Here is a 25,781-nt window from a genome sequence, read left to right as displayed (position 1 = left end):
AACATGGCAATTGAAACTAAGAAATAGTTTCAATTGCCATGTTTGAATCATTTTATGCATTTTATGTCTTGAAAATGATCAACTTTAGCCCTTACGGAGGGTGGAGGTCCGACTTGTACTCTGTATTGCTAAACGTTGTGCGTGTTTTGTTCCTCAGCTCCAGTGCTACCTCATAAAAGCAATTGTACAGCCCTGCTCTTACCTGCACTAAATGTACTGTTGTGTACTTAACTGAACTGCACCCACCAGTAGAGGGTGATGTGTGTGAAGGGAGCTGTTCTGCTCGCTTGAAGAGCAGGTTGTAATTAGTCCGACTCCTGCTTTGGAGAGGACAGAGAGAATCAAAAGGCGCAGCTCAGTAGTTCCGCTGTCCTCCTCTCTGCTCCCCTCTCCACCCGTCCTCTCGCCCATTATCTGTCCACCTCCTGCTCTATCTAATACTCGACAGCCGTTAAGGATACTCCAGACCTTTTAAACACAAATAAAGTACCACATCAAATAACATGCTGATAAGAAGGAAACCACTTTATTATGTCTCTTTCGGTCCTCCTTACAGTACTAATCTGTGATATTTCCATATAAATTAGCATCTACTTTGTTTCCGTCTATCACGGTTAATAGAACACGGTGATGCGTCAGCTTAAACTCAGTGCAGTAAAAGCCTTCGTGTTCTCCACAATTGCCTTTCCAGTAAGTGCCCTTTGTAGTGTACAGTGGGTGTCTCTTGATAAATAGGTATATATGGAGCGAAACATCCTCACCATCTCAGGAAACCAAAGTAGTGAAGACACTGAGGATTTCCATGTGAGAGGTTGTTATCAGTCATATACTGTCAAATATGTCATAAATACAGTATATACAAAAATATACATATGTAGCCTACAGTATGCCCATTTAAATGTACCTAATCTCAAGTCATACACTGCCACATAAGCCTACCAAATGACTTGGTAGAAATGGTTGACATTTAGAGTTCAGATAGCGACTGAGCAGTAAGTGGCCTTTCATATCATATCTATTATTGAGGACTAAGGATCTACCTATAATGAAAATGTTAACTAGCTGATGTTGCATGCTGGTGTGATGTTTATACCATTTTCACCATCTTAGTTTAGCCTGTTAGAAAGCTAATATTTTTGTATTCAAGCACAGTTGAGGCGGCTGTGAATGTCATAAGAGTTGAAGCGATTCACTTTGGACAATTAGAATTTAGACCCGAGGTTAATGCTGCATTAAAAGTGAGGGGATCGAAGATGGTGCGTGTGGGGCGGGGAGGCCTTAAAATTGTATTGGGTCTTTTTAATTGGTTTCCTTTTATTTTCTTCCTGCAATTACCTGTCTATCAAATGTATGAACAAGCTGGTGCCATTCTGCTTGAACAATGTAAAAGCTAATTTAAAAAAAATGCTTTTAAAATTGACTAAACAAATAGAAAATGACAGAATCTCAAATATAACTGTGTGGCACCAGACTCTCAACTCTGCTTTTTCCCGTCTCCTTTTCATCACCCATCTTGCCGGTGCCATCTCTCTAGTGGGCTGTCCTTTGATCTCCAACTTCGCTGATCTCATCACTCACCCGAAGTTTAGCCTTTTCCATCTTCTTTCTCTGCATTATCTCCCTCTGCCACTCTGGCCTTCCCATTCTGCCACCCTTCGTCTCCCTCTAGCCCTGCTGCTCTGATGAAGCTTTGCACTTCACTGAACCACAGTGATGGCAGCTAGATGGGTGACAGCAAGAGACAGAGAGAGAAACAGACGGAGAGAGCACATGGGAGATGGCTCACCCGGGTTTTAATCTATTGTCAATTTAATCTATTGTTCTGGTTTGTTTACTTTTTGCATACAGTTTTTCCTTCTTATGCCTGTAGAGGAAATTTGCAATGGGTAAATGAAGCTATATAGAACTACAGTACTTTGAAAGGTTCACTTTTATCATTACCCTCTTATTACAGACTCTCAGCCTTGTCCCTGCCATAAGGTTTCGGTCATAATTATCGTATCATGCTCATGTACAGCCATGTTTATGTGCTACGTAGCATTAGAGCAGCTCGGATGGCTCCCTTGTAAGTATACCCCAAGTATCAGTGGGCTTTCTCAGGTGTATGTCTATCTAACACGTGCATCTAATTTGACATGTGTCATCTCAGGACACCTTTCATCACCAGCCACACCTCCCGGAGCGTACCTCCAGGAAGTCCTGCAGCATCCAGCTAAGAGACAATGTAAAGGGGAAAAGGCGCAAAGAGAGAGGGCAACAGAGAAATGCAGTGGTTCGCCTTCAAACTGCCTGAAGTTAAGCGGACGCAGATGTAAATTTGTTGGTGAAACTTAGAATAGAATTGTAAATGACATTTGAAAAGGCATCAGTATGAATTCTAGCAGAGAGTTGTGCATCAGTGGATTTTATGAGGAGAAATGGAAGCAGCTACACGACTGTCGAGTCTTTTCTTCAAACGAAAAACAATGCAACAACTCAAATAAGCAAAACAAAAAAAGAATGTTAAATGAAATTTAAAAAACAAAAAATTAAAATACAGTCTAAGAGCATGTCTGAATGTATGAGTATGTAGGTGGATAAATATGCATGTTTCCAGAATCAGTACATGGCATGTGTGTTTCAGATGTTGAGTCTGGGTATTGTTTTTTAATACCGCTACTGATGCCTTGAATATCTTTTACCGAGCCAATTTTTCAAAATCCATTTTGACAAAGAAAATGACAGAGAGGAATATTATAACCTGCACTATTTATCAGCACAGCAATTAACAGATTACCCTAAACATCTCACATGCAAGTTATACGTTGATGCAACCAGATGTCTCCTAAAAGCCTATCGCCACATGCTACAATTTTGTTCTGTAAACAGCTCACATGCTTCTGGTATATGCTAGCAAGCCGTCTGCGTGCAGAGAAGTCTGCATCGCACACAACCGCGATAAAAAAAAAAAGTTAAAAAAAAAAAAAAAGTAAAATAAGGTGTTCTAATGTAAGATTTGCCTCACTTAAAACCATAGACTGCATATAAAATTGGATGTAGCTTCCAGGTCTGAAAAAAAGAGGCCAATGTTTAAGTGCCTTAAACTGCATTACCACTACGGGCCACTAGGGGTTGGTTTCAAAAAGACTCTGGCTCCATAGACTCCAATTCAACTTTTCTCATGAAATACAAAGTCAATAAAAAAATTCATGAGCCATTATGGTGTCATTCACCAAAGTCCATCCTTCTTATTAGTTTTCTGGTCAATCTGAAAATAATCCCATTATTAATTAGATATTAAGTTTCAAAATGTGGTATAAGCTGTAAATAGACGCTACAATTTACAGATGCTCCCTAAAAGCCTCACTAAAGATATCGCTACATGCTACAATTAACTGAACTGAGTTTCCCAAAACACTTCACATGCCAATTGGTAGATGCTAGAAAGCCGGCTGCGCACAGAGAAGCCTAAAGTTACTAAATCGCACACAACTCAGACAGTGGCCAAAACAATTGTTTGAAAAGAGTGAAATAATGTGTTCTCATGTAAGATTTACCTCAGTTAAAACCGAATGATTTTATCTACCTGGTCGGGCCCACAAGTGGAGTTTATGAACGGGAAACACTGTGGCTCATTGACACTGATGAGATTCATTTCTGTGTAAATGGAGCAAAAGTTTTAAGTTTTAACACAAATGTATTATCATGGATGCAGCCTAGGTATTGACATTTGGTACCAAACAACGAGGCATTTTTTGATATCGAAGCAACCCGATCGGTGCCATAAAACCATTTGGTACCCAGCACAACCCGTGCAAACATTTTCCAGCTGATGTTACTCCAACCCTAGAATAACTCGTATCACAGACAAACAAAAACACAAGTGAGTAAAAGTCGTCATGAGGTGTCTAAATGCACTCAAACTCACATTTTAGATTGCTGGAAGCATACAGATATGTATAATGTTTCCTTCTGCATAATTGGATGGGCAAGAGGATCAGGTGCCATCGCAGCGAGTGCTTCATAAACAGCCTCAGCTGGCAGATAGGAGCTGACCCTGCGCCTCCATATGGTCCCATTCTAACTGCCCAGTATGAGCCCCGTCATGCTGCTCAATTCTTATCAAATCAGGATGGCGTGACTCACTGTGTCTCCAGTCTCCTTGGGTAATAACTTAGGGCTGGCTGTATGTGGTGTGTATGTGCGAGAGCCAAACAATCGCATCCATGTGACCGTCTCCAGGAGCATCATTCTTCTAAATCAGCTTAATCAGTTTAGCTGTCTGCCCATGCACCTCATATCCGCTATGACGAGGCAGACATTCTTTCGATAATCCCAATCAGTGGCTCCTACATTTTCCTCTCGTAACTCATTTCAGCAGCCATGCACCTGTAGACACATAGGAGATGAACATGAATCATATTTAGCTAAAGCCACAGGTGTTGGACAGATCTTTTCTGTTATATTTCCACTGTATGAGTGAGTGAGTTCTCCTGAGCTAAACATTTTCCATCCATGAGTCAGGTCTATTTATCCTTTTTTAGGTATCATGTGATCACAAAAGGAGAGGGGCTGTTATCTAGATGGATGAGCACCCACCCACCCACCCACCCACACAGATGCACAACTTGATATTAAGTGCACGAGACGTACATAAGTGTCGGCACACCCACATACCCACAGGTTACATCATCCCATGCCCCCTCCGTGGTGTTCAATCCTCTCTCCTATTCATCCAGAACATCCATGTAGGACCTCTGCCTCTGCTTTAAATCCAAATACCGCAGTCGGAAGCCAGGGGGCATCAGTATCATAGTGATGTCACTTTCCATTTGTTTCTACCAGACAGGCTTTTTGTCCTCCAGGTTGTGGAGGCAGAGCAGAATGGCTAACACGATTTATCAGGCCGCTTGCCAGCACACGCCAGATTGATGTCCTATCTGTGTTAAGTGACCTGAAGTTTAATAACAACCATGTATCAGTAGCCCTGAGCTTTAGGTTGAACGGCTCTTTGGATGCAGCCTGAATGTGGATATATATATATGAATGTGTATCTCTCTGATGCTGTTTGAACTTGGCTGTGTGCTGTTTGTACATCCAAACATCTCCAGATTAAACTTGAGACCGACTGCGTTCACAGACAGCAATGTAGAGACTCAATAAAAAAAAAAAAAAACTAAGCATCAGTTCCATAATGTTTCTGTGTGATGATATTTTAATTCATAACCAATAAAATAAGATGACCAAATTCTTTTCCCCTTATGCACAGCCCGGGTGCCATAGCAACAAGGTTGCAAGAACCATGTGACTGCACATAAGTAGTGCTATAAACCCCTTTCAATATAGTTGCATATAAATGCACTTCCTAGTGTCTTTTTCACATCAACAATGTGGGCACATGACCTGACCGCCTCTGGATGTGGTTTGGGAGATTCAATTGTCAGTGAGTTTTGGTACATTTAAATTTTTGTTCTTGTTCGATCATCTCAGATGAGATTTACCTCAGTTAAAACCGAATGATTTTATCTACCTGGTCGGGCCCACAAGTGGAGTTTATGAACGGGAAACACTGTGGCTCATTGACACTGATGAGATTCATTTCTGTGTAAATGGAGCAAAAGTTTTAAGTTTTAACACAAATGTATTATCATGGATGCAGCCTAGGTATTGACATTTGGTACCAAACAACGAGGCATTTTTTGATATCGAAGCAACCCGATCGGTGCCATAAAACCATTTGTTACCCAGCACAACCCGTGCAAACATTTTCCAGCTGATGTTACTGCAACCCTAAAATAACTCGTATCACAGACAAACAAAAACACAAGTGAGTAAAAGTCATCATGAGGTGTCTAAATGCACTCAAACTCACATTTTTAGATTGTTGGATTGCTCAGATGGCTTGCAGTTCAAGGTCTGAACAGGACAAATTTAGCAACTGTTCCCCATTTAAAAGCAGCTATAATCTGGATACTTAATATTAACACTAGATTGAAAGACGACGTGATGTGAAAGGGGTTGCTCTGACAAACCTACACATATCAACTCTAAAAGTTCCCCTCAGCTCTATAGAGCATTTCAGTGTCTTTCAACTCATTTTGATTTTCTAGTCCACAACTCAGCTGTTTTGATTTACTCCCATTGCTCTCATAGTGTAATTTCTATCTGCAGTTGGCATCTGCTTTCTTTGAAAAAGCTCAAAAAATGCACACTATCTGCTCCATATGGCAGAGAGCACAAACTGAGCAACTAGCGAGTGAATGCAGTGGATGTTTTCCTCAGAAACTGAAAATAAAGGGTAATAGGAAGTAAAGATTTACAAGGTGACCAGAACAATAGCTCCAAATGAATGCTAATGCTGGTCAGTGTCTGAGTTCAACAAAAAACACCAAATGCTAACAAGCAAAACTAATAAACACAGAGCGAGAGCCAATCATCATGAGCACTGGCTGTTATCTTTTAATGCTCTGTAGAAACCATACCTGACCAAACCACTCAAAGCAGTCACAACAATGGTGGGATAATGAATTATTTTTTTTTATTCAGTGGATTGCACTAACAACTGATATTGGAAAATAAAAACATCTCTATAATCATGTAGGGCTGAAAAAAAAGAGTAAAAAATGAGAACGCCTTCAGTAACAGAGAGGTCACATAATAAATGATGGCTAGATGGGGAAGGTGGGGAGGCAGCACACAGAGAACCGAGGAGAAAGTGACACAGCATAATTAGAACAGCCGCCGCCGGCGGTACTGAGAAACAACGGAACAAGTCAGACTAATAAAACCCTGTCATGAAGAGGGCAGTCTTCCTGCAGCCGGCTAAATAAATAGTTCTCCCTGTCTACAAGCTGAGAGCACAATACCGCACTGTGACAGTTTGAAATAGTGTTTGATCACTGTCATTATGTAGCTGATGTTGACTGGGAATTGATAGGACCATGAAACCAGCTAAAAAGGAATAATGTGCCGTTTGCTGTATTTCAGGTCAGTCTGTAATCCCATAAGACTTCTGTCTACAGCTCGTTTTGGCTCCACGTGTCGGGGTTGGTTAGCTGCAGGACATGAAGCAGAGTGGGGGGAAATATCTCAAGATGCCAAATGTGGAGGAGGAAAGGATAATACAAAAAATAAGGTAAGACGAGGAGGAGGGAGAAAACGAATACAGTGAACCCTCGTTTTTCGCGGGGGTTACGTTCCAAATAGAAACCGTGATAGGCGAAATCCGTGAAGTAGTAACCTTTATTTTACAATTGAAATAGATAGAACTGGACATTAAATATATCTACGTTACATATAGTCGTAATGTGATTTCAATGCATATATATGAACCGCGTTATAGCGAGGGTTCACTGTACATGTTTTTGAAGATATATATTTGACAGATATTTTATTTTATATTTATTTTATAGAACAGATAGGGAGATTAAAAGAAGAACATACAGTATGTTTGTCAATAACTGTTTATGCGCAGAGGAAATTCAGACCAAAATGTTCCTTATAAAAATATTTATTCTGTCAAAACATTCACATTTAAGGAAGGGAAATGTTCAGTATTTCAATTTAAAAAGAAAATTCTCTGTAGCAAATATCAACTCATTAAATTCTGAAACTCAATGATCAGGCATAAAGTCTTGCCTTCTGAAGAGAAAAACATCCTAGGAATTTAAATTTTTTTTAATCTGAAATAGAAGCACTCACAATTTAACAGTATTGCATATGGTTTTGTTGTTAAATTCCTATCAGATGGTGCAAAAGAGAGAGCTCATGGTGGTCAGTTAACATCTAGAGAGGATGTGTTCTCTCTCACAGTTTAAGTTTTTCCAAACCTTTTTGTAAAGATACTAAAGGGAAACTCCAATAGATTTAAATGTCTTGGGGAACACTGTGTAAAAAAAAAAAAAAAATTAAAAAATAGTTGTAAGAATCTTTTTTCTGCTTTAATGCTAATTTTGAAGTTTGAAAATGGAAAAACAAACTAGAGGTGGAGTCCAACAATTATAGAAGTGCAAACTTAAATCAGCGTATTTCTCTTGTAAGCCGTTATGTTGTTCTGCTGTCATGAGAGACTGCTGCTTTGTGTTTTCCTGTCCACAACTTCCCTGCTTTTCTCTGAGTGCAGATGAACAAGAAGTTACCAAGTACCTGATGAACAAAATTGAGCATTTAGCAGCCAGAATCATCTTTGCTCAGAAATCGGTGGTGACCAATATAGAGCAATCAAAAGAGTGACCATTGCTGCTGCATTCAGCAGGTGGCCACACTGCATCTGCTGGTTGTGTAAATGAGCAACTGTTTGATAACAACTTAAAAAGTGATAATATCTCTGTGTTGTAGTTACAGCTTGTTTCTGCTAACACAAAGAGGCTACAAACATAGTTATTGCAGATTAAAGGTAAAAGAAATTGCATGTAAAGAAATTAGAAGTTACCACAAAGAGAAAGTGTCTGCTACACAAGTGTAGCTTAAAAAAATATATATATTCGAGGTGGTCGTGTCTTCAGGAACGCTGTCGGAGTTTTACGAAGGTCTGTCAGCAAAAGCACAGTCACTTTTATTCTTACAGATTTAGACTTAGAAAGTCTGTTTGAAATATCTGAAATAAACCACTTGAGAGCAGTGTAGCCCTCAGCTCAACTATTACTCAAACAACAGAATGAGCAGCACACTGTGACTCTGAGGTGTTAAATTGTGACCACGTCGTTGGTATTTGTTGATTTTTTTTTTCCCAACAGAGGTGGAGATTTAATGTTCAGGATTACAAGTTCCATATGAGGCGTTTACATCTACTGTGAAAATAAAAAGCTGCAGATGAAGGGAAGATGTTCTGACCTGCAGGGCGTGTCTGTTGCCACTCTTGCATCTCACCTCCTCTGCATGTTATTCCCCTGCCAGTTTCTACCTCAGTGGGGCAGCAGGGCAGGTTCAGCTGTCAAATGAAGGATGCCCACAGAGCCCACCAAGACATCTTAATGTCATTTGTCATTCTGTCAGTTCTGCTAGTCATTGCATTGAAATTAGTGCCCTTCTACTGCCCTTAACAAGTGATGACTGTGGTTAGACTCTTCTCCACATAAACACAAAGCATCTGAAAAAGCAGCTAGTGAGGTAAATGAACGGTTTGGTGTTCAGGTGTGGACGATACTGAGGATTAAAAACTTGGCGGGATATTTTCATTTGTGGGTTTTTGCTTCTTTTTTTCCCCACAGTGTCCCCATTACGGACATTGAAGGCCCTGCAGAAACGCACAGAGCCTGAGCTCAGCTGCTTCAGATACAACAGATTAATCTCAGAAGACTAAGCTCTGCCAATAAAAGGCAGAAAAAGAAGAGAGAATCCCCGGACAAGGGGACAGCCAGGGAAGGACAAAAAAAAAGAAAATGATGCTTCCGCTGCTGCCGAAAACTCTCCAAAGCTTTCTTTGAATTCCTTTCACATAAACTCTTCCCACTCTTCCTAGCTAACCATCGTGTGTGTGTGTGTGTGTGTGTGTGTGTGTGTGTGTGTGTGTGTGTGTGTGTGTGTGTGTGTGTGTGTGTGTGTGTGTGTGTGTGTGTGTGTGTGTGCGTTCCATATGAATGTGAATGTGCGAGCCAATCCCCTATCTTCTGTGTCCTTCTCTTTTCACAGGGCAAACTATGGAGACAGTTTCATGAGGGAAAGGCAGGTGGGTCATTTGAAAGGTAATTACATACAGAGCACACACACAATATAAACACCACTGAGCATATTAATGAGAACGCCTAAAACCCATGCTGCCGCTGTCTTTCAGTGTCTCCCACCCATTTGGCCAGAAGCCTTCACACCAAGTGATGTGTTGTTTCTGGCACAACTGCATGCCCACACAAGTGCATCTGCACGTGTACACACACACACGCGCGCACACAATGTGCAGGGTGTTTATAATTGATGAGCACAGCAGCAGGGGGAACCATGAGAGGGACCAAAAAGCCATCGTATCAAAACTGGCATTCGGCCGACCTTTCACAGCTTCGCCGGCATGTGTGTATGCATGAATGCATGTGTGTGTTTGTGTGTGTGGGTGGGTAGGTAGGTGCGTGGGTGGGTAGGTGCGTACATGTTTATGATTCTCTTCTGGCAGGTGGTATTGGGAGAAATGTGTGAGAGGCGTAAGGAGACCGAGGCTGATGGTGGAGATGATGAAGAGAGAATTCCTCAGAGACGCTTTGAATAAAAACATCGACAACGATGAGAGAGAGTTGAAAAGAAGGCTGGCGAGCGGGAGAGGAATCCTCCAGTGAGTTGCCTCTAATGAGAGCACAGCAGTCAGGTGTTATGATAAACCTGCACAAAACAGGTGTATTCGCTTGAGAAGATGAGACTGATGAGAGTCAATCGTGCACACACGAAACTCCTCTGTCAGTCCAGCGCCGTTTTACACGAGCGATGACCCAGCCCCCGTGGCGTGTTGTTGGGTTGTTGACGCACCCTCTTGTAATGCATGTAACAGCCTCACAACTTCAGAAATGGATATTTGACTCCAGCTGCTGCTCAAACGTTCGCCGGGCTGCGGACTCGCCTTCGGCACTGCTCCTTCACTGTCAGCCGAGTTTGCCTGTTAAAAAGGTCCGCCTGTGCAGCTGTAACCTCAGGCTACCGGCGGCTTTTGCGCCGACAGGCTTAGCCGTGTAATGCATGCACATGTGGCATTTCCCATACATTAAGGACAGAATGTCACACAAGCTGTGCACCCCGGGGAGCCCGGCAGGGTGTCGTATACGAGACGCGCGCGCGTGCGTGCGTGTGTGTGATTGCGTCGATCCTGGGACATACATGTTGTGTGGCATAAACACGTGTACAGTCAATCTTCCTCACCTCCTTCAAAGGTGATTAGGAGGTGAAAGAGCAGTAGCAGCGGGAAAAGACGGAGGTACAGATGTGCGAGCTGCGTGCTGCCATGGTGTGAAGCGGAGGAGGAGGCGTCACGCGAAGACCGCTTCTGTCACTGCCGCCTACGCAAACAATTTCATCAGCTTTGTTCTATTCCTCCGATTGGTACCATCATAGCTGTCTGATATCTATTACACGGTCATTGCTATTACTTTTATTCAGGAGGTTTTCATTCATGCCCCTACAGCCTAAAGAGTTCAGTACATTGTCCATAAAATCTTTATTTACATGCTGCTACAACTGGTTTAACAGGCAAAGTCGTTATTCTATACCTTAAAGGCTACAGGTTGCATTAATGTAGATGAGCCCGACAAACTAAACCCTTATCTCCCTGGCAGTGGTCACTACTGGTCAAGACAATTATGCACAGTCGAAAGTCAACAACCCAAACGGCAACATTTTTAATATTCACACACATAACAAATTAAATTATCGTTATTTAATCTCCTCGAGGCTGACTAATCTCATTACCTTGACCTTGAGTGTGCTGCGGAGGGAAACTAAATTGACAGAGGAATTTTATTTAATTGATGCCATGATATAAAAAACTACTCTTTCTGTCCGTTTAGCCCCACTCACATCCATTTATCTTAACATTTCTCTCAATGTTTCAGAAAGTTAAATCCATCCAGCTGTTAGCAGAAGCTGCTGCCGAGCTGAGGTGCAGGTGGATATTTAAATGTAGACACAAGTTACATATAAAGTATATTATACACAACTTAAAGAAATGTCTCTTAACAGATAAATCCTCATCAAAGCACAAAGATATTTCTGCCATCATCCACTCGCTGAACAACAATAAGGACAGAGTGTGGCGACAGATAACAGACCCAGTATCTGGTGTTTACTGCTCTAAGCAGGCCAGTTGAAATGAAACACAAATATGAGTCAACATCAAAGCGTCACACATTTGAAGCAGCTGATGAACCCAGATGGATTAGCGTTGCCGTTTCTGATAAATTTGTACCAAACCCCTTGACAAAACAAACACAAGCAAGAAAACAAATTCAGTTTTCAATATTTAATGGTCAAAAAAATGGAAAAGAACTAAAGAAGTAAAACTTCCGCCAATATGCGTCTCATCTCAATGCACCAGATACAGATTCAGGTGCACAGATTGAATTCATTCATGACAAAGAGTACATCTGCAGGCTTGCAAATCAGTGCAGCAGTGGGTGGGAATCCCTGCATTAATTTGTTAGTGTGCGTTCATGTATGTGTGTGAGTGTTACGCGTGAACAGCAGCGGGGGGATTAGACGGAGGCTTAAGGAAGTAACAACAACAGAGTCATGTAGTTGTGGCGGCACCATGTCTAAAAGGTAAGGGTCAATCATAACTAGTTTGAACGAAGTGTTAAGAGTGGTCGTGAATGGAGTAAAAATCAGTCAATTGAGAGGAGGGCGACAGTTGCACACTTTCAGACCGTCTCTGCCGGACGACATTCACAGTGTTGCACTCAGTTATTCACAGAAAAAGTGACAGAAATAGTGTAAAGAATAAATAAAAGAGCTGAAGAGAGAACTAGAAACTCCATCTCTAGTCTCGCCCCCACACATCTAGCCAGCCGTGGCTTGAAAAAGTGTGAGTGTTGGAGAGACACAAAATTTGTTGGAGACACATCCACCCTCCCACTTCAATGTGTAAAGCAGAGTTTTTAAGATGGGTTCTACGAGGACAGGCGGGACCTCCCAAACTTCTACCCGTGTTTGTAACTGATTTGCTTTCTTAAGATGGTATTCCACTTTCCATGAGTACACGAAGGTCCACATAAATGTTGTCATCAGAAAGTGTGCGTGTGTGCGTGTGTGTGTGTGTAGGCTATGTGCGGACATTCACATACCTCCAATTTGCTGTGACAAGTCTGGGTCGCCATGACAATACGCAGGTACCAACTCCGCATGCCTTGGAAAACCAAATACAGCGCTGAATTTGAAGATAGGCTGTGTGGAGAGGACCATGGCAGCCGACTTCTCTTCGAAACAATATGAAAGCAATCGAATGTGCAGAACATGGGAATATGTCTATCGCTAGACGCATGTCATCTAAGCAGACTCCAGGAAGCAGGATAAACGGAACTACTGGACGTCTGTGGTGTCTACAGCTGTCTGAGTACGAGTCCTCCAAGTAGTATATTCAGGCCTTTAGCGGATACCAGATTAGGGAATCAAAGCCGCATACAGCCAGTACCGAGCGTGTCTTGAATGCTGTGAAGTACAAGAGCTCTCCCTGCACTTCCTGCTCATACAACTACGGATACAATGGATAACCTTTGTTTTTCTTTTTCAGTCGGGTCCTCACATTTTCCTCCTCCTTTCGTAAAGTCCAGCAATAATGGTATGCTGGTGAAGAAATCCTCTTGAGAAATGATGTCCACTGTTGACAAGTTTAGAGCCACCCACCCTATCTAATAACTAGGCAGAACCTCAGGCTTTATATTTAATAATTAAAGTGAGCTGACAGAAATCCAAAAAGCCATAGAAACCTGTGTCTCTCCCTTTCTGTCTGACTCGTTATCATTACAGCAATTATCATCAGCAGTTATAATGCAAGCTGAGAGCAAGACAATTTAGACACGGATGAATAAGAGCTCATGAAACCCAATATGCAGAAGAAATGATAAAATAAAAAAGACCCACAGCTCCTGTCCAGCTTTCATTGCCTGTGTTTCCTTCTTTTCTTCTCCGTCTCTCCAGGGTTTTGATCTGCCCCTGCTGCGAAAAACATTTAGTTGATTGTGTGTTGATTTCTCTGTCTGGCTCTGGTCTTTGTTACTGCATGCTTCTCTCAGCATCACCATTAACCCGCTGGCTCATTGGTCACCAGGGAGTCTGCCCTTAGCAACTGTCCATCAAAGCATACGGGAGAAAAGAATTCCTCCGCACCTCGACTGATCGCCTCATTATAACTGATCTCAGCCTACATTTAGAGGTGCTGAGAGACAAAGAAATAAATCCAAACTGCATACTAATAATAAAGAAGATTTAAATGCTATTTACCATCTCACAAATACAATTATCTGGTGTGCTTCTTTGTGTATGAATGCTGCTCTGACTGATAAATAGAATTTAAACATAAACTGGCAGTATGTGTTTGTGATGGTTTACTGTTTTCTGTGGATTTGTCATGCGCCCCGTGTAATCAACACACATGCAAAGCTATCATGAGGCTAATTAAATTAGTCCATTATTGTGTTCTGCTGGTTTATTATCTTGACTTTGAAAAGCCAACTTTAATTTTGATTTGTATAATCCATCAGTGAAAGGGGAGGATGTGGTAAACAACAACAAAGAGCCATATAAAACAAAAAGACATTTACATAATCAGAATTCAGTGGCAGCGCTCCTCCGATGGGAAACAAAACAGAGCCACAATCAGGACTCGGCAGAGCGAGACAGTGAACCCAATTACATAAAATTGGGAAAGCCTTCCTGGCTGCAAGCGGTGCTGGGCACTCTTGAATGCTCACAAACACGAGGACATATACAGCCACAGACAAAATACCTGAGGACAAATACGAACACAAAATGTTCCTTTCTTAAGCTCCCAAGGACACTAATGCATTTATGGAGAGAAGAGCACATCAGCAACTGAGAATTTTATGTAATGTGACGACTTCCTGATTTCTCTCTCCCAATTTTATTTCATTTTCAATCGCGCTCTCTTGGACCTACTGAAACGAAAGACTATAATTGATCAAGAGGACATGCAAAAATATAGGATAATGTTATGAACAGCTGTTCCACAAATTGACAAATTTAACTTGAGTATTGCATCCCTGCAAAGGTCTATAACAAACAGATCACCTGTGTACATTGCAGTCAGCCAGGCAACGTCTTCTCACTGGGGTGTAGCTGGGTCCGGTTTCTATGGCAACCCGCCCGCCCCTCCGCCCCCTCACTATAGATCGTATTATTAGTTCAATGGTCCTCGCCCACTGTTTTCTCTTTCCTCTACAACTAAATTACTTCCTTCCTCTCATCTCCTCCCCCTTTCTTCTTCCATCCTCCTCTCTGCATCTTTTTCTCCGTCTCCTCACATTGATTTTCCAGCGGAGACGACATAAAGCAAGTTGTTACTGGGCATCACTCCCATTCCGTCTCCATGAGAACGCTCCTCTTCCTCGTCACATTCCTCAGAAGCGCGCTGACCTCTGTCAGCGAGTCTTCCACATGGTTCAGAAGAAAAACAGCAGGGGGAGAAATTAGAAGAGGAGAGTTGAAGGAGATACAGTATCTACCATTTGAGAAAATTGCCTCGTACGATGTGTAATTTACAGGTTTTAAAGAACTGAATTTTAAGAGCCCTCAGACCTTCAAAGCGGATGTTTCTTGTTTTTTTTTGTAATCATATCAAGTTGCTGCTGAAATTACACTGAGAAAAGTTGAGACAGTGACTGCCGTTACCTGCAAGACAAGGATCCGACCGACAGGGATAGTCGAGTTAGCGCTCGGCCCAGATCTGGGTAGATGCTGCATTTTCATGAACTTGTTTGATTGGCTAACATTACCACAGTGTCTTTGCTGTGTTTGGCTACCATTTCATTTCATTTTGTCCACAAAACACCAACAGCTAACAACCAGCTTTCATTTCAGTGAGTCTTCTGAGTAAGAGCCTCCATTCGAGCCCAGGAGGTTGTGGCCGGTGGAGCTTCCACATCCATTCCCGAGTAGAGCGAGGCTCCTCGGCCAGAACGGGAGGATTGCGACCATGTTTTGAACACAGACAAACTGTCACAGCCTGTGCCCGAGTCAAATTTGAAAATATTTAGCCAGGTTCTTTGTGGAGATAAAGTGAGTTAGTATTGCTTTAACCCATGACTAGAGTGGAGCCAGAATTTGAGGCAACAAGCAAAATACATTGGGTTTACAAAATGAAGCTTCACCAAGTCAAAACATTTATTTGCCATACAGCCTGAATCTGACCCTTGAAAGTACCTGGCTAGTGCTATTGTTATCAAGCTAACGTATACTGTCAGCTGACTACTACTGGATGTGCAAGATACTGCAATGTTATCTAATAGACCACACAGACTGTGGATTTGACAGTGTTGTTTTATGACTTCAATATCAAAAACTGTGACTGGGATATTATTACAGATGCTTTTTTCTGTCTGGCTGCAGTGGCATTGTTTTGTCTTCATTATCTGACATTTCATTTTCTCGTATTCATATTCCAGCCTGACATATGTAATAATGTGAAATCTGCACAAAATAAAAATACTGATCGGGGTTAAAAAAAAAAAAAAAAAAAAATCTCTATAACTCTTCATATAAAGCTTGCTCATCATCTATTTACATTGACTCATGGAAAGAAGTTGTCACTGAGGAAGCTGGCTTCATGCGTCGTGTTCCACTGACATACAACGCTGCAGAAATTCTGTCGTTACGCTGTAGATTTGACGATGTTTGGACAGATTTGACAGATTGTTCTCGTATGCTGAAGCCACTAAACTGTAAAGGCTCGGGCACGTGCACACAAGTCAGTCAGGGTTTGAGAACAAAGCGCAGAGACAACTATAATAATCAATCCTTCATACCATTGCGCATCTGAAATCAATAATGCATGACAAAACCAGAGCTCTAGCTGGACAGCAGCATGACAACAAAGATGATTCTCTGCACAATAAATTAGCTAGATGGTTTTTTTTCTTTGTAACAAAGCTTTACTGACATCCATTTGTTTTTCAATCACGCACACAGCTGATTATTGCCTCGGAAATGAGTCTGTAGCTATGATAGGACGTGATGGGGTCTGAATGCTTGGAGAGGTGGGAGAAACAGAGGAGCCAGCTCAAGTGTTCTTGTTGAAACCCGACACTTATTGAAACAAGAGCGAGGCGACAGTGGCAGCATGTACAATACCTTTTTTTTTTTTTTTTTTTAACAACCTCCTCTACCTTCCACCACTTTCACCGACATACATGCACAAAGCGATAAACACTCTCATAATCCATATTTCTTTTTCTCTCTCTCTCTCTCTCTAATGCCTGTCAGGTTTCTAAATGTAGCTTGGTAAACAAAATATTCAGCCAGCCCTCACACAATGACAACGCATCCTGTCTGCACACATTACAGGCTGTAGAAATATCACCAAAGCATATAAACACACACACATACGCTCATCTCACACATTAAAAAAAAGCTCACAGACTCTGAAGTTTATCAGGCATCTTCCTGGGTAGTCAACTAAAGCCGTCACATTATAAGGTATACGGATATATTTGCATACAGTTCAAAATTGATAATGAATCTTCTGGATTATGAAAAAAAAGAGATAAGTACTAATAATATTTTTATAGAAACTCCAGAATCCAAAAGGCTCCTTCAAGGAAAAATGTTGTTCTTTTAACCTGGATTTTATTTTTATATGGCTACAATCTCCATCATTCATCATAACATTTCCTTCACTAATTGCTGAGATCTTGGGAACAAACAACATCAAGGGCCAGGAAACATGATCAGGCAGATTGATAACAAAACATGGAACCAAAGCGCACAGCTGAACAGGCCGATCGAAAACTTAAGAGAAAAAAGAAGTACCACAAGCCGGCGGAGGCCTGAAAATATGCGCCACCTGTAATATCATTAAAATTACTCAAATATCATGAGAAAGTATCTCATTTAAGCAACAGAATAGTTTAATTAACAGCAGGTAATTGCGGCATAGTGGGGATCTGTCAAATGAAATAATGGTCTGTGTCTAATAATAGCCTGGCACTCTCTTTCACCGAGTCAAACGAAGAAGCCTGTCATTAATGGAAGTTTTGAGTACTTTTATAAAAGGCACAGCAGTCTGGAAGTAGAAATGAAATGATCTCCCACATGAAGTACAAAAGACCAGTCACACACTGTGACAAATCCCGAGATGAAAGTAACGGCAAAGCCAAATTCCTACTGTGCAGAGCAAGGACATCAATTTTAAAACTGAAGATTTGCATGCTTCATTTTGGTTTGTGGAATATGAAATATTAAAGATGCAGATTTTGCTTAGTAGCATTAACAGAGCACATGTTGGAGTCAGCAGTACATTCGATATCTGTCAAAGTCAAACACACTAAAACAAGCATGAAGCATGTGCTCAAATTGTAGCCTTAGACCACATATAGATTTTACAGATATTGAAAAAGATATCTTCCTGCCTTCCGGGAGGACATCGTTTGCCTTTTCTTTCAGAAGTCTGTATGTAGGTTTGAGTATTTGCGGAGAGTTTAGCAGTGAGGAGCATCGTCATGAAAAGTCCCCACAGATGCCACCAAAGAGGCTGTAGATCCAAATGAATCTTACACACATGAAGACAGCAACACACACAAAAAGACTCCCACAAGCACCCTCAATGTACACCTTTATCCTCAACTACAGTACTTAAATCGGGATCACGAGAGAAGAATAATACATGAAGTCTGTTTCCGTTACAAGACACCTCGAAGGACTGATGCCACACAGCATCCCTCCTCTTTAGCAACCGCTTTTTTTTTTGTCATATGTGCGCGGGAGTCCAGTATTTCAGTGACAGATGAGGACAGCAGAGAGAGCACAAGTGGTAGGAAAACAGGTCCTTTTTCAAGGACAAGAATCATCGAGCTGCCTCTTATTTAGTCAAGAGTATGAGACTAGCCATTAAAATTTTCTCCAGTGCCGACACTCACACACAGCCTCTATCAGCCAACATAAAAATGGTTGGAAGTAAGAAGGTGATTCGAGTTCAGCTTCCACATCAAAGTATCCCGCTGTGTCCCTGCAAGCACTTCGTTCCCCATTACAAGAACACGCACACCAATGCACCCAGCATACTTTAGCATACACCACGCAGTCACAGTATCGAGGTCGCACGGGTGACATCAAAGTGCTTAAATAATTAACTCATTTTGACCCCGTTATATCTTACCAATTTAAAGCACAAATGATTTGCTATTACTTCTGCAGTGAAGGAGTTACGAGTTATGAGTTCCATGTGCTACTGCATGGACAATTTATTGCATTTGGCTTGTCAGAAGCAAAGCCTGAGCGAAGATAAGTAAACCAAACTCACCTATCATTTCAATATGAAGTACGTGTTTGACCTTTTCACTCGGCTGTCATCTCTCCTCAAAATGACTGCTTAAGCAAGATTTCCTGAGAATCTTTTTTTTTTTTTAATAGGTCTCTGCGTTTTATAAAATAAATTGGGGCTCCTTGGAGAGAATACTGCTTTCTCCCCCGTGTCCCCTAATAATCACTGGGACACCTGAAATGATTCACAATGTGTTCATAATGAGGAGGACAGCGTTGTGGCTCAGCCTTCCTCAAATGGCTCTCTTGTGCTCTTCATTAACAAAGGCGGCTGCCTGGAGACTAATTTAAACCCGAGTCGGCGGTGCGTTGTGCTTTGGAGTGGGCAAGCAAATGAAGACAAGAGCAATCAAACCTCGGCTGAAACAAAGCTCAACTTCACTGGAGAAGGGGTGTATTCATCAACATGAAACTATACTTAACATGTCCCTGCATTTGCTTTCATGTTCTTATATTTCTTTTCACTGGAAATGGCTCCACGTCCCATCATAAATTTGCTCTTCTGTCAAATAAGTTGTGTAATGTCTGTCTTACTTTTTAGAGAAAAAGTTCTCAACGTTTTAAATGCGTATGAAAGTTGTGTTTAATGAATATCTGCAGGACTACTTAACTTCCCATCAGCTTCAGCTGTAATTTGTGTTTAACGATGAGTAGCAATTGTTTAGCCAACATGCTAAACTTTAATGGGGAACATGGAAAACATCGTACTTTCTAAACGGCAACAGACTACTATTGTTAGTGACCTTGTTTTAGCATTTAGTGCAAAGTAATGTTGTGACTAATGATGGAAAAGAGTACCATGTTTACAACTTTGTGCAAAGTGAATGTTTGTATTCTCCCAACTCAGGATGGCAGCTGCTAGTCAACAAACACTAAAACAACACAGATACACCTGAACGTTGGCAGCATTTCTTCAAAGAACAGGCAAACTGTTTGATAAAAGCTCTGTTGGAGTGTAAAAATCAATCAATCAATTCGCCGAATTGGCCTTTTTTGATCGTTTTACTCTGCATTCCTGATTTTTCAGCATTGTGTATTCGTGCAAGTTGCCTATCAGGATGTCGGGTCCATACTTTTCCTACCAACGGAGCTAACTTTCGTGCGGGGGTATGTTTGGTGCAGGTGAAGAGACAGGACTCCACTGCAGCATCTGTAACAAAAAAAATACAGTCATAGGGCTCATTTTAGACAGGAGGCTTATTATCCCAGAGAAACCTTGGAGTGCCAGATGGGATGTCAAAGCCAGGACAGGGAGAGACTGATAGCGGGGTGCAGTTCCATCAATACGCATCAGCAGCACTTTTTGGTAACCGCGCTGGTGGGAGTAATGGTCACGGATCCTTCAGAGTTTAAACCCGATGTGAGCACAAACTGTGTACCGTAAGTGGTACCATAAAAAGTAGTGTTGATTTATGCTAAACAATGCAAAATGGGAGTGATATCAGCTGATCATTCTGCATTATTGTCCTGCAACAATAGTGCATTATCTAACGGGCAATACTGGATAGAGAATGTATCTCTAACTACAACACCTGCCCAGTTCTCAACTGTTTCTCCTCACACAACAAAACATGTCTCACAGTTGGCTGTTGTTTCTCCTCATCCTTGTTTGTTCTTGGCCTCTTTGTCACTTAGCAGACTCAGAATCTGAAGACTGTGGCGCATCATTCGCACAACAAATATAACGTTTTGACCTCCAGGTTCAGAACTGGTGTCGGGATCCATATTTGCTATTATTAAACTTGACTAATGGTTTGGCCACTCTCTCTTTTACGGTGTTATGACTAAGTTGTGTCTTTTGGGGTGGCTATAGTAAAACTCTGCAACAAAAACAACTCTAAATGTTACTGTAGTGCAGCTATAGACATATTATCAAAACTCTTGTGTCCGCTTAATTTTCCGACACATTCATTCACAGGGGTCACCAACCTCCAAGTTACCCTTCAACCTTAAATCATTTTCTGTAGATGCACTTAGAGCCGTCTGGTTATTTCTTCAACTCCGTTAGCTCACATCTTACAGCTATACAATGAAGCAAAGATTAAAAAATAAATAAATAAATAAATAACAGACTTGCAGTGAATTCTATAACTCTATTGAAACCAGGCATCAGTGCTCATCCTAATTCAACTCTCTGGAGTCACACTCTTCCACACCCCCCACTTGTTTCCCTTTCACACAGTGTGAATGGAAAACCCTTACAGCTAATCTGACTCAAATGAAGGAGGAAAGCAAAGGCCAAACACGGCACTGGTGCCATCGTCTCGGTCCTCCATTCTCCGTCTCTGCATCTCCACCTCTGTGCCCCAATCATTACATTTTGCATGAAAATAAATGCCCGAGCTGTCGCACGAGCAAATGGAGCTGCCAACGTGGGAATTGTTGCCGGGGAGTTGAAGGGAGAGAAGAAAGCTGAAGGAATAACAATAAGCCCAATATTCATCGTTGCCAAGGTAGGAGGGACATGAAGGCAAAGCAGATAACACCTGACAGCGGCTCAGATAGACAGGTAGGCGGACCATGCAACAAATGGAAAGACAGACAAAAAACATCTTAGACCAGTCAAATATTTCTATGTGTGACAGGCTGCAGGCTTCAGATGTGGTGGTAAAGATACAAAACAGCAATCACTGTCAGAGAGGAGAGAGGAGAAAAAACAAAAATCAGAAAAAAGAGAAAACTGTCCAAATACATTCAACAGAGCAACATAGAAATGAATTAAACAAATCTCGATATACGTAGGACGATGTTACTATTTGTTGAGTCACCCCTAAAATAAATTTCCCCTGCCTTGGAAAACATTGAGGCATTTTCAGCTCTCTCTGCTCGAAGGACATTTTTTTTGCCTGAATAAATCGAACACGAGCCAAACATTTGCCCTCCGCATGTTACTCATCTGAACTATCTGAAGCTGCACAGGCAGCAACAAGCGACTGCGCCAGATCCAAAGCCAAGTCATCAACAGCTCAGAACCACTGTGAGTGTTCTCACATGTTTACTCCTGCTTTAGGCATGACAACAACTGAAACACCGGAAAAATACCCGCACTCTTATGTAGAGGTTACTCTTACATGCAAGATCGTGATGACATTTCTGATTATCCCTGGAGTCAATGAAATGTACTTTTCAAGAATTAGTGATGCACATCTTATGTTGCATTTTGTGTGCGTGCGTGTTAGTCTTTTGTTATTCTGTAAAAAAACGAAGTATGTGAGATGAGCCATCCTTGGAGTGAAATCGGCAGTCACAACCATTATCACATTAAAACAGCAGGATCGTCACATAATAAAGAATTTGGTGCATTAAGTTAATGGGTTTCTGCTCTGCCTCTGGTAACTACATTACATAAACAATCAAATCAAAATATTAAACAGCTTCATCTCGAGGTTTTCTCGAGAGCTTACAAATCATAAATCTTGAAGTTCCAGACAGCAGTTATCTCAGTGGATCTATTATTTGCACACAAAATCGTCACTTAGCGTTTGCTTTCACGGATCACTATAACAGCCGTTTGTCAGCTATTAACTTGATTGGAAACAATATCTATTTATGAGACACATCTTAATTCAAAACGGGAATAAATGAGAGGCACACAAGTCCACACACAAAGTATGTTTACATGCGTGTACACAAGCACATATATATACAGTATATACACGATGACAGCAGCTGCATCACTCAGTTACCCCTGCAGTAGTGTGTGGGGGCTTTAATTGACTGCCCACCAGCCCCAGTCGACCTGCAGAGATCCGAGAGGTTGACGACTGGGACAAAGCCTCTTGGGTGATAGTTAATCTGCCGGCCTTAGCTGCTTGGATGTCAACACACAGGGAGAAGAATGCAAATGCAGGCAGTGCACAGAGTGCAATTACATTGGTTATCGAGGAGCGTTAAAAATAAGCGCCGAGGATAGATTTAATATGTAGGTACATTATGCTCTCATTATGTGGCAATAACATGGAGACAGCGAAATGGATGAGTGTCAGGAGTTTCGGGCAGTTAAATCAATGACCCTGGCAGTTAGTGGTATGCCTGAGTCACAGCGGAGGTGCAAAATGAAGACGTCATTAGGTACTGTATGCGCTTACCTGTTGTAAAATCAGTAAAGGGCTCACAAAGTGATACACATTCATAAATGATCGACAGAAGTGGAAGAAGTCATCTGTCCACGTTTTGTTTAGCTCATCATCATGCGTTGAAGGAAGAAAGAGCTCAGTGATGCCTCCTCCCGATTGACAACACACCCAGTTCACAGTAGATCAGCCGAAGAGACAAAAACAGCGAGGCGAGAAAGTATCCAGGCATTCACATACTAATTCCTGCCAACACACCGGAGAATTTAACACCATTCACTTTCAAGATATGCAACATTATCTGTGACTGTGTGTGTTAGTGTGTCTCTAATTAGTAAAATAAAAACCCAAATGGGCTGTAAATTGTTTCGAGCCCAAGTTTGATCACAATCACTAAAAGCTTTTTACTTCGAGTGCATCCCAGCAGGACTATAGATCATCATTCTGCAAAGTGGATCCAGATAGATTAATCAATACATGCATGTGCAGTTTGTGTGTGTGCATGTCTGTGCGAGTTAAAAAAAAAAAAAAAAAAAAAAAACTGCTCACTTGTATTTCAATATGTCTGCGAATAAAAGCACAAACACTGCATTCACATTATAATAGGTATTCATTTTGTAATTCCAGTGCTCCGGTCAATCAGAGAGTGAAAGTGGTGCCTCAGAGCAGCAAGGAGAACCGCCACAAAACACTAACCTTCAGATTGATTGACAATCATATGCACAAAGACACTGAATCATATGACGCTTGTCTTGCTTGGCAATAGGTAGCCTCCTTAATTCAACATGGGTCTCCTAATTCAACCACAGGTGATATTTGTCTTCAATTAGAGGCTTCAGTGGAGGGGATGTGAGCAATGAAGAAAATTCAAGACAGGCAAAGCAGCAGAGAAGTTTCCTGGGGTGGACCGAGGTGTTTCTGGGATCACAATCACCACATTCATCATCATCATCATCATCATCATCACTGGTGTCGGCGACTTGAATAACTGACTTCCGTCATAATTCCCACAGATCAATCATATTTTAAAAGCTTGTTCTGAACAGATAGTAACATGGATGGATCGAGAAGATCTGGATGCCCCTCTCCTATCGCTCTGTCTCACACTGCGCTTTGATTTTTATGTGAATTGGTGACTGCACAGAACAGGAAAAAAAAAGAGTTCGCAACAGAGGGAAAGCAGCAAAAGAGCAACAGATTAAAATAGGATCGAATAGGTGCCTACCTGAGGTAACGCAGTGGTTCTATGTTTTCAGCCTCTGCCTCAGCTGAGCTGTGGTTCATCTTGTCCATTTGTTTTCAACCTGTACGAGTCGGAAAACAAGAGAAAGGATGAGCTGCGCCTCTCCAAAGACAACACTTCTGTTCCTCTTTCGCTGACTCCGATTCAATAAACACACTGTCTACCTCTTTGCCCGGGAATAGACTGAGAATCTAAATGGGCTTCCTGTATCTCTCTCTCTCTCTCTCTACGTCTCTTGATTGGCTCAGACGCAGGAGAAGGTAATTACTGACTGCTACACGCTCTCTCACACGCACGCACACACTCTCTGAATCGCCTCTGTATCTCGTGCCTCTCCTCTCTTGTCTCTTTCCCACCGTGGCCCCGGCTCGTGAGAATCAGCTGGCTCTGAGCATCAGCTGCGCTCGCCGGCAACTCCAGCCAATTAAGAATCGGGAGGCACGGTGCTCACCGGCTGATTGGCTGCGGCTGCCACGATCGGAGCTGTTCAGTCATCTAGGGTGCGACACCCTCGGTCCCCTCCTCCAAATACACGCACGCACACGCACACACACACACACACACACACACACACTCTTCATGCATATTCCTCGAAGCAAAAAAGGATCCCTTGATGTAGAATCTAGAGCAAAGCACCAGTGAGGAAACACACTTGAGTGATCGGTGAATCGCAAACGCTAACACCGTTCACGTGATGGTGGGAGATAAATGAAGTCCATTACCTAAACTGGGATAGGTAATGGACACTATAAAAACCTGAGTGGCGACAGAGCAGCAATTTTCAGTTCCCACACAAACGATAGGTGAGCAGAGCTACAACAGCTCCGGGAGGGACTTTGATGCATGCAAGGCTCATCATATGGTTTTGGGGGCAGCTGAGGAAACGTGATGAAAAAAACAACACTCATTAAAATCATTCAAATGTAAATATATGGACTGGACAGCACACACACACACACACACAGAGAGAGAGAGAGAGAGAGAGAGAGAGAGAGACGCCAGAGGATATGTATAGATGTGTCACAAGGAGCGCTTGCAGCTGCCAAGGAATGAGGTTCATACTGTAAGTGGGTCGTATGATAAACAATAGCCCTATATGTCTGGCCCCTCCAGTTTGCACTCATTCTATGAACACTGCTCACAGCTCAGCTAACAGAGAGAAGTCTGTGGTCTTCTAATAAACAGTAAGGTGAAAACAAATAAACAACAGCAAGCATTATTTAGCTTTGAAGCGTTTGTTTTTCTGCGTAATTACGCAAAATGTGCCTATTAGAAAGATTACATTCCTGGAAGGAGAACAGATGGCAAACTTGTAGATACCAGGAAAGTTGGCATACTCTGCCACCTAGGGGTTATGAATTATAATTGCACCGCTTGCAGGTTAAAGGAACGGGAAGAGAAAAGGGCACAAGAGAATTAGGGGACCTTTGATTTTTGGTATCAAAACAAAACATTTTTGTTTGGCTAATGTGTGATGATTTTAAAAGATGACTCCAAACATATATTGAAAGCATTGGTCTGCGTTG

The 25,781-nt window shown here is 41.8% G+C and overlaps 2 protein-coding genes across 2 annotated transcripts in view; both read right to left on the bottom strand.

Annotated features, from left to right (window-relative positions):
- The window catches only part of cbarpb (CACN subunit beta associated regulatory protein b), a 252,131-nt gene extending 246,730 nt beyond the window's left edge, over positions 1-5,401 (bottom strand). The window contains exon 1 of the mRNA XM_069694893.1: positions 5,392-5,401. The gene's annotated coding sequence lies outside the window, so the exon portion shown is untranslated. The remainder of the gene's footprint in view (positions 1-5,391) is intronic.
- yjefn3 (YjeF N-terminal domain containing 3) overlaps positions 1-24,588 on the bottom strand; it is a 42,550-nt gene extending 17,962 nt beyond the window's left edge. Inside the window, exons 1-2 of the mRNA XM_069694917.1 lie at positions 24,420-24,588; positions 24,238-24,316 (exon numbers count right to left, since the gene is read on the bottom strand). Coding sequence (XP_069551018.1) covers positions 24,238-24,305 — 68 coding nt within the window. The 5' untranslated portion in view covers positions 24,306-24,316; positions 24,420-24,588. The remainder of the gene's footprint in view (positions 1-24,237; positions 24,317-24,419) is intronic.
- Between the last annotated feature and the right edge of the window lie 1,193 nt (positions 24,589-25,781).

This window comes from Brachyistius frenatus, unplaced genomic scaffold (assembly GCF_029030835.1).
Source record: "Brachyistius frenatus isolate BFR_SWC_R1_liver_20210118 unplaced genomic scaffold, ASM2903083v1 Contig_18, whole genome shotgun sequence".
NCBI lineage: Eukaryota > Metazoa > Chordata > Actinopteri > Embiotocidae > Brachyistius > Brachyistius frenatus.
This window is presented reverse-complemented; position numbering and strand designations above follow the sequence as displayed.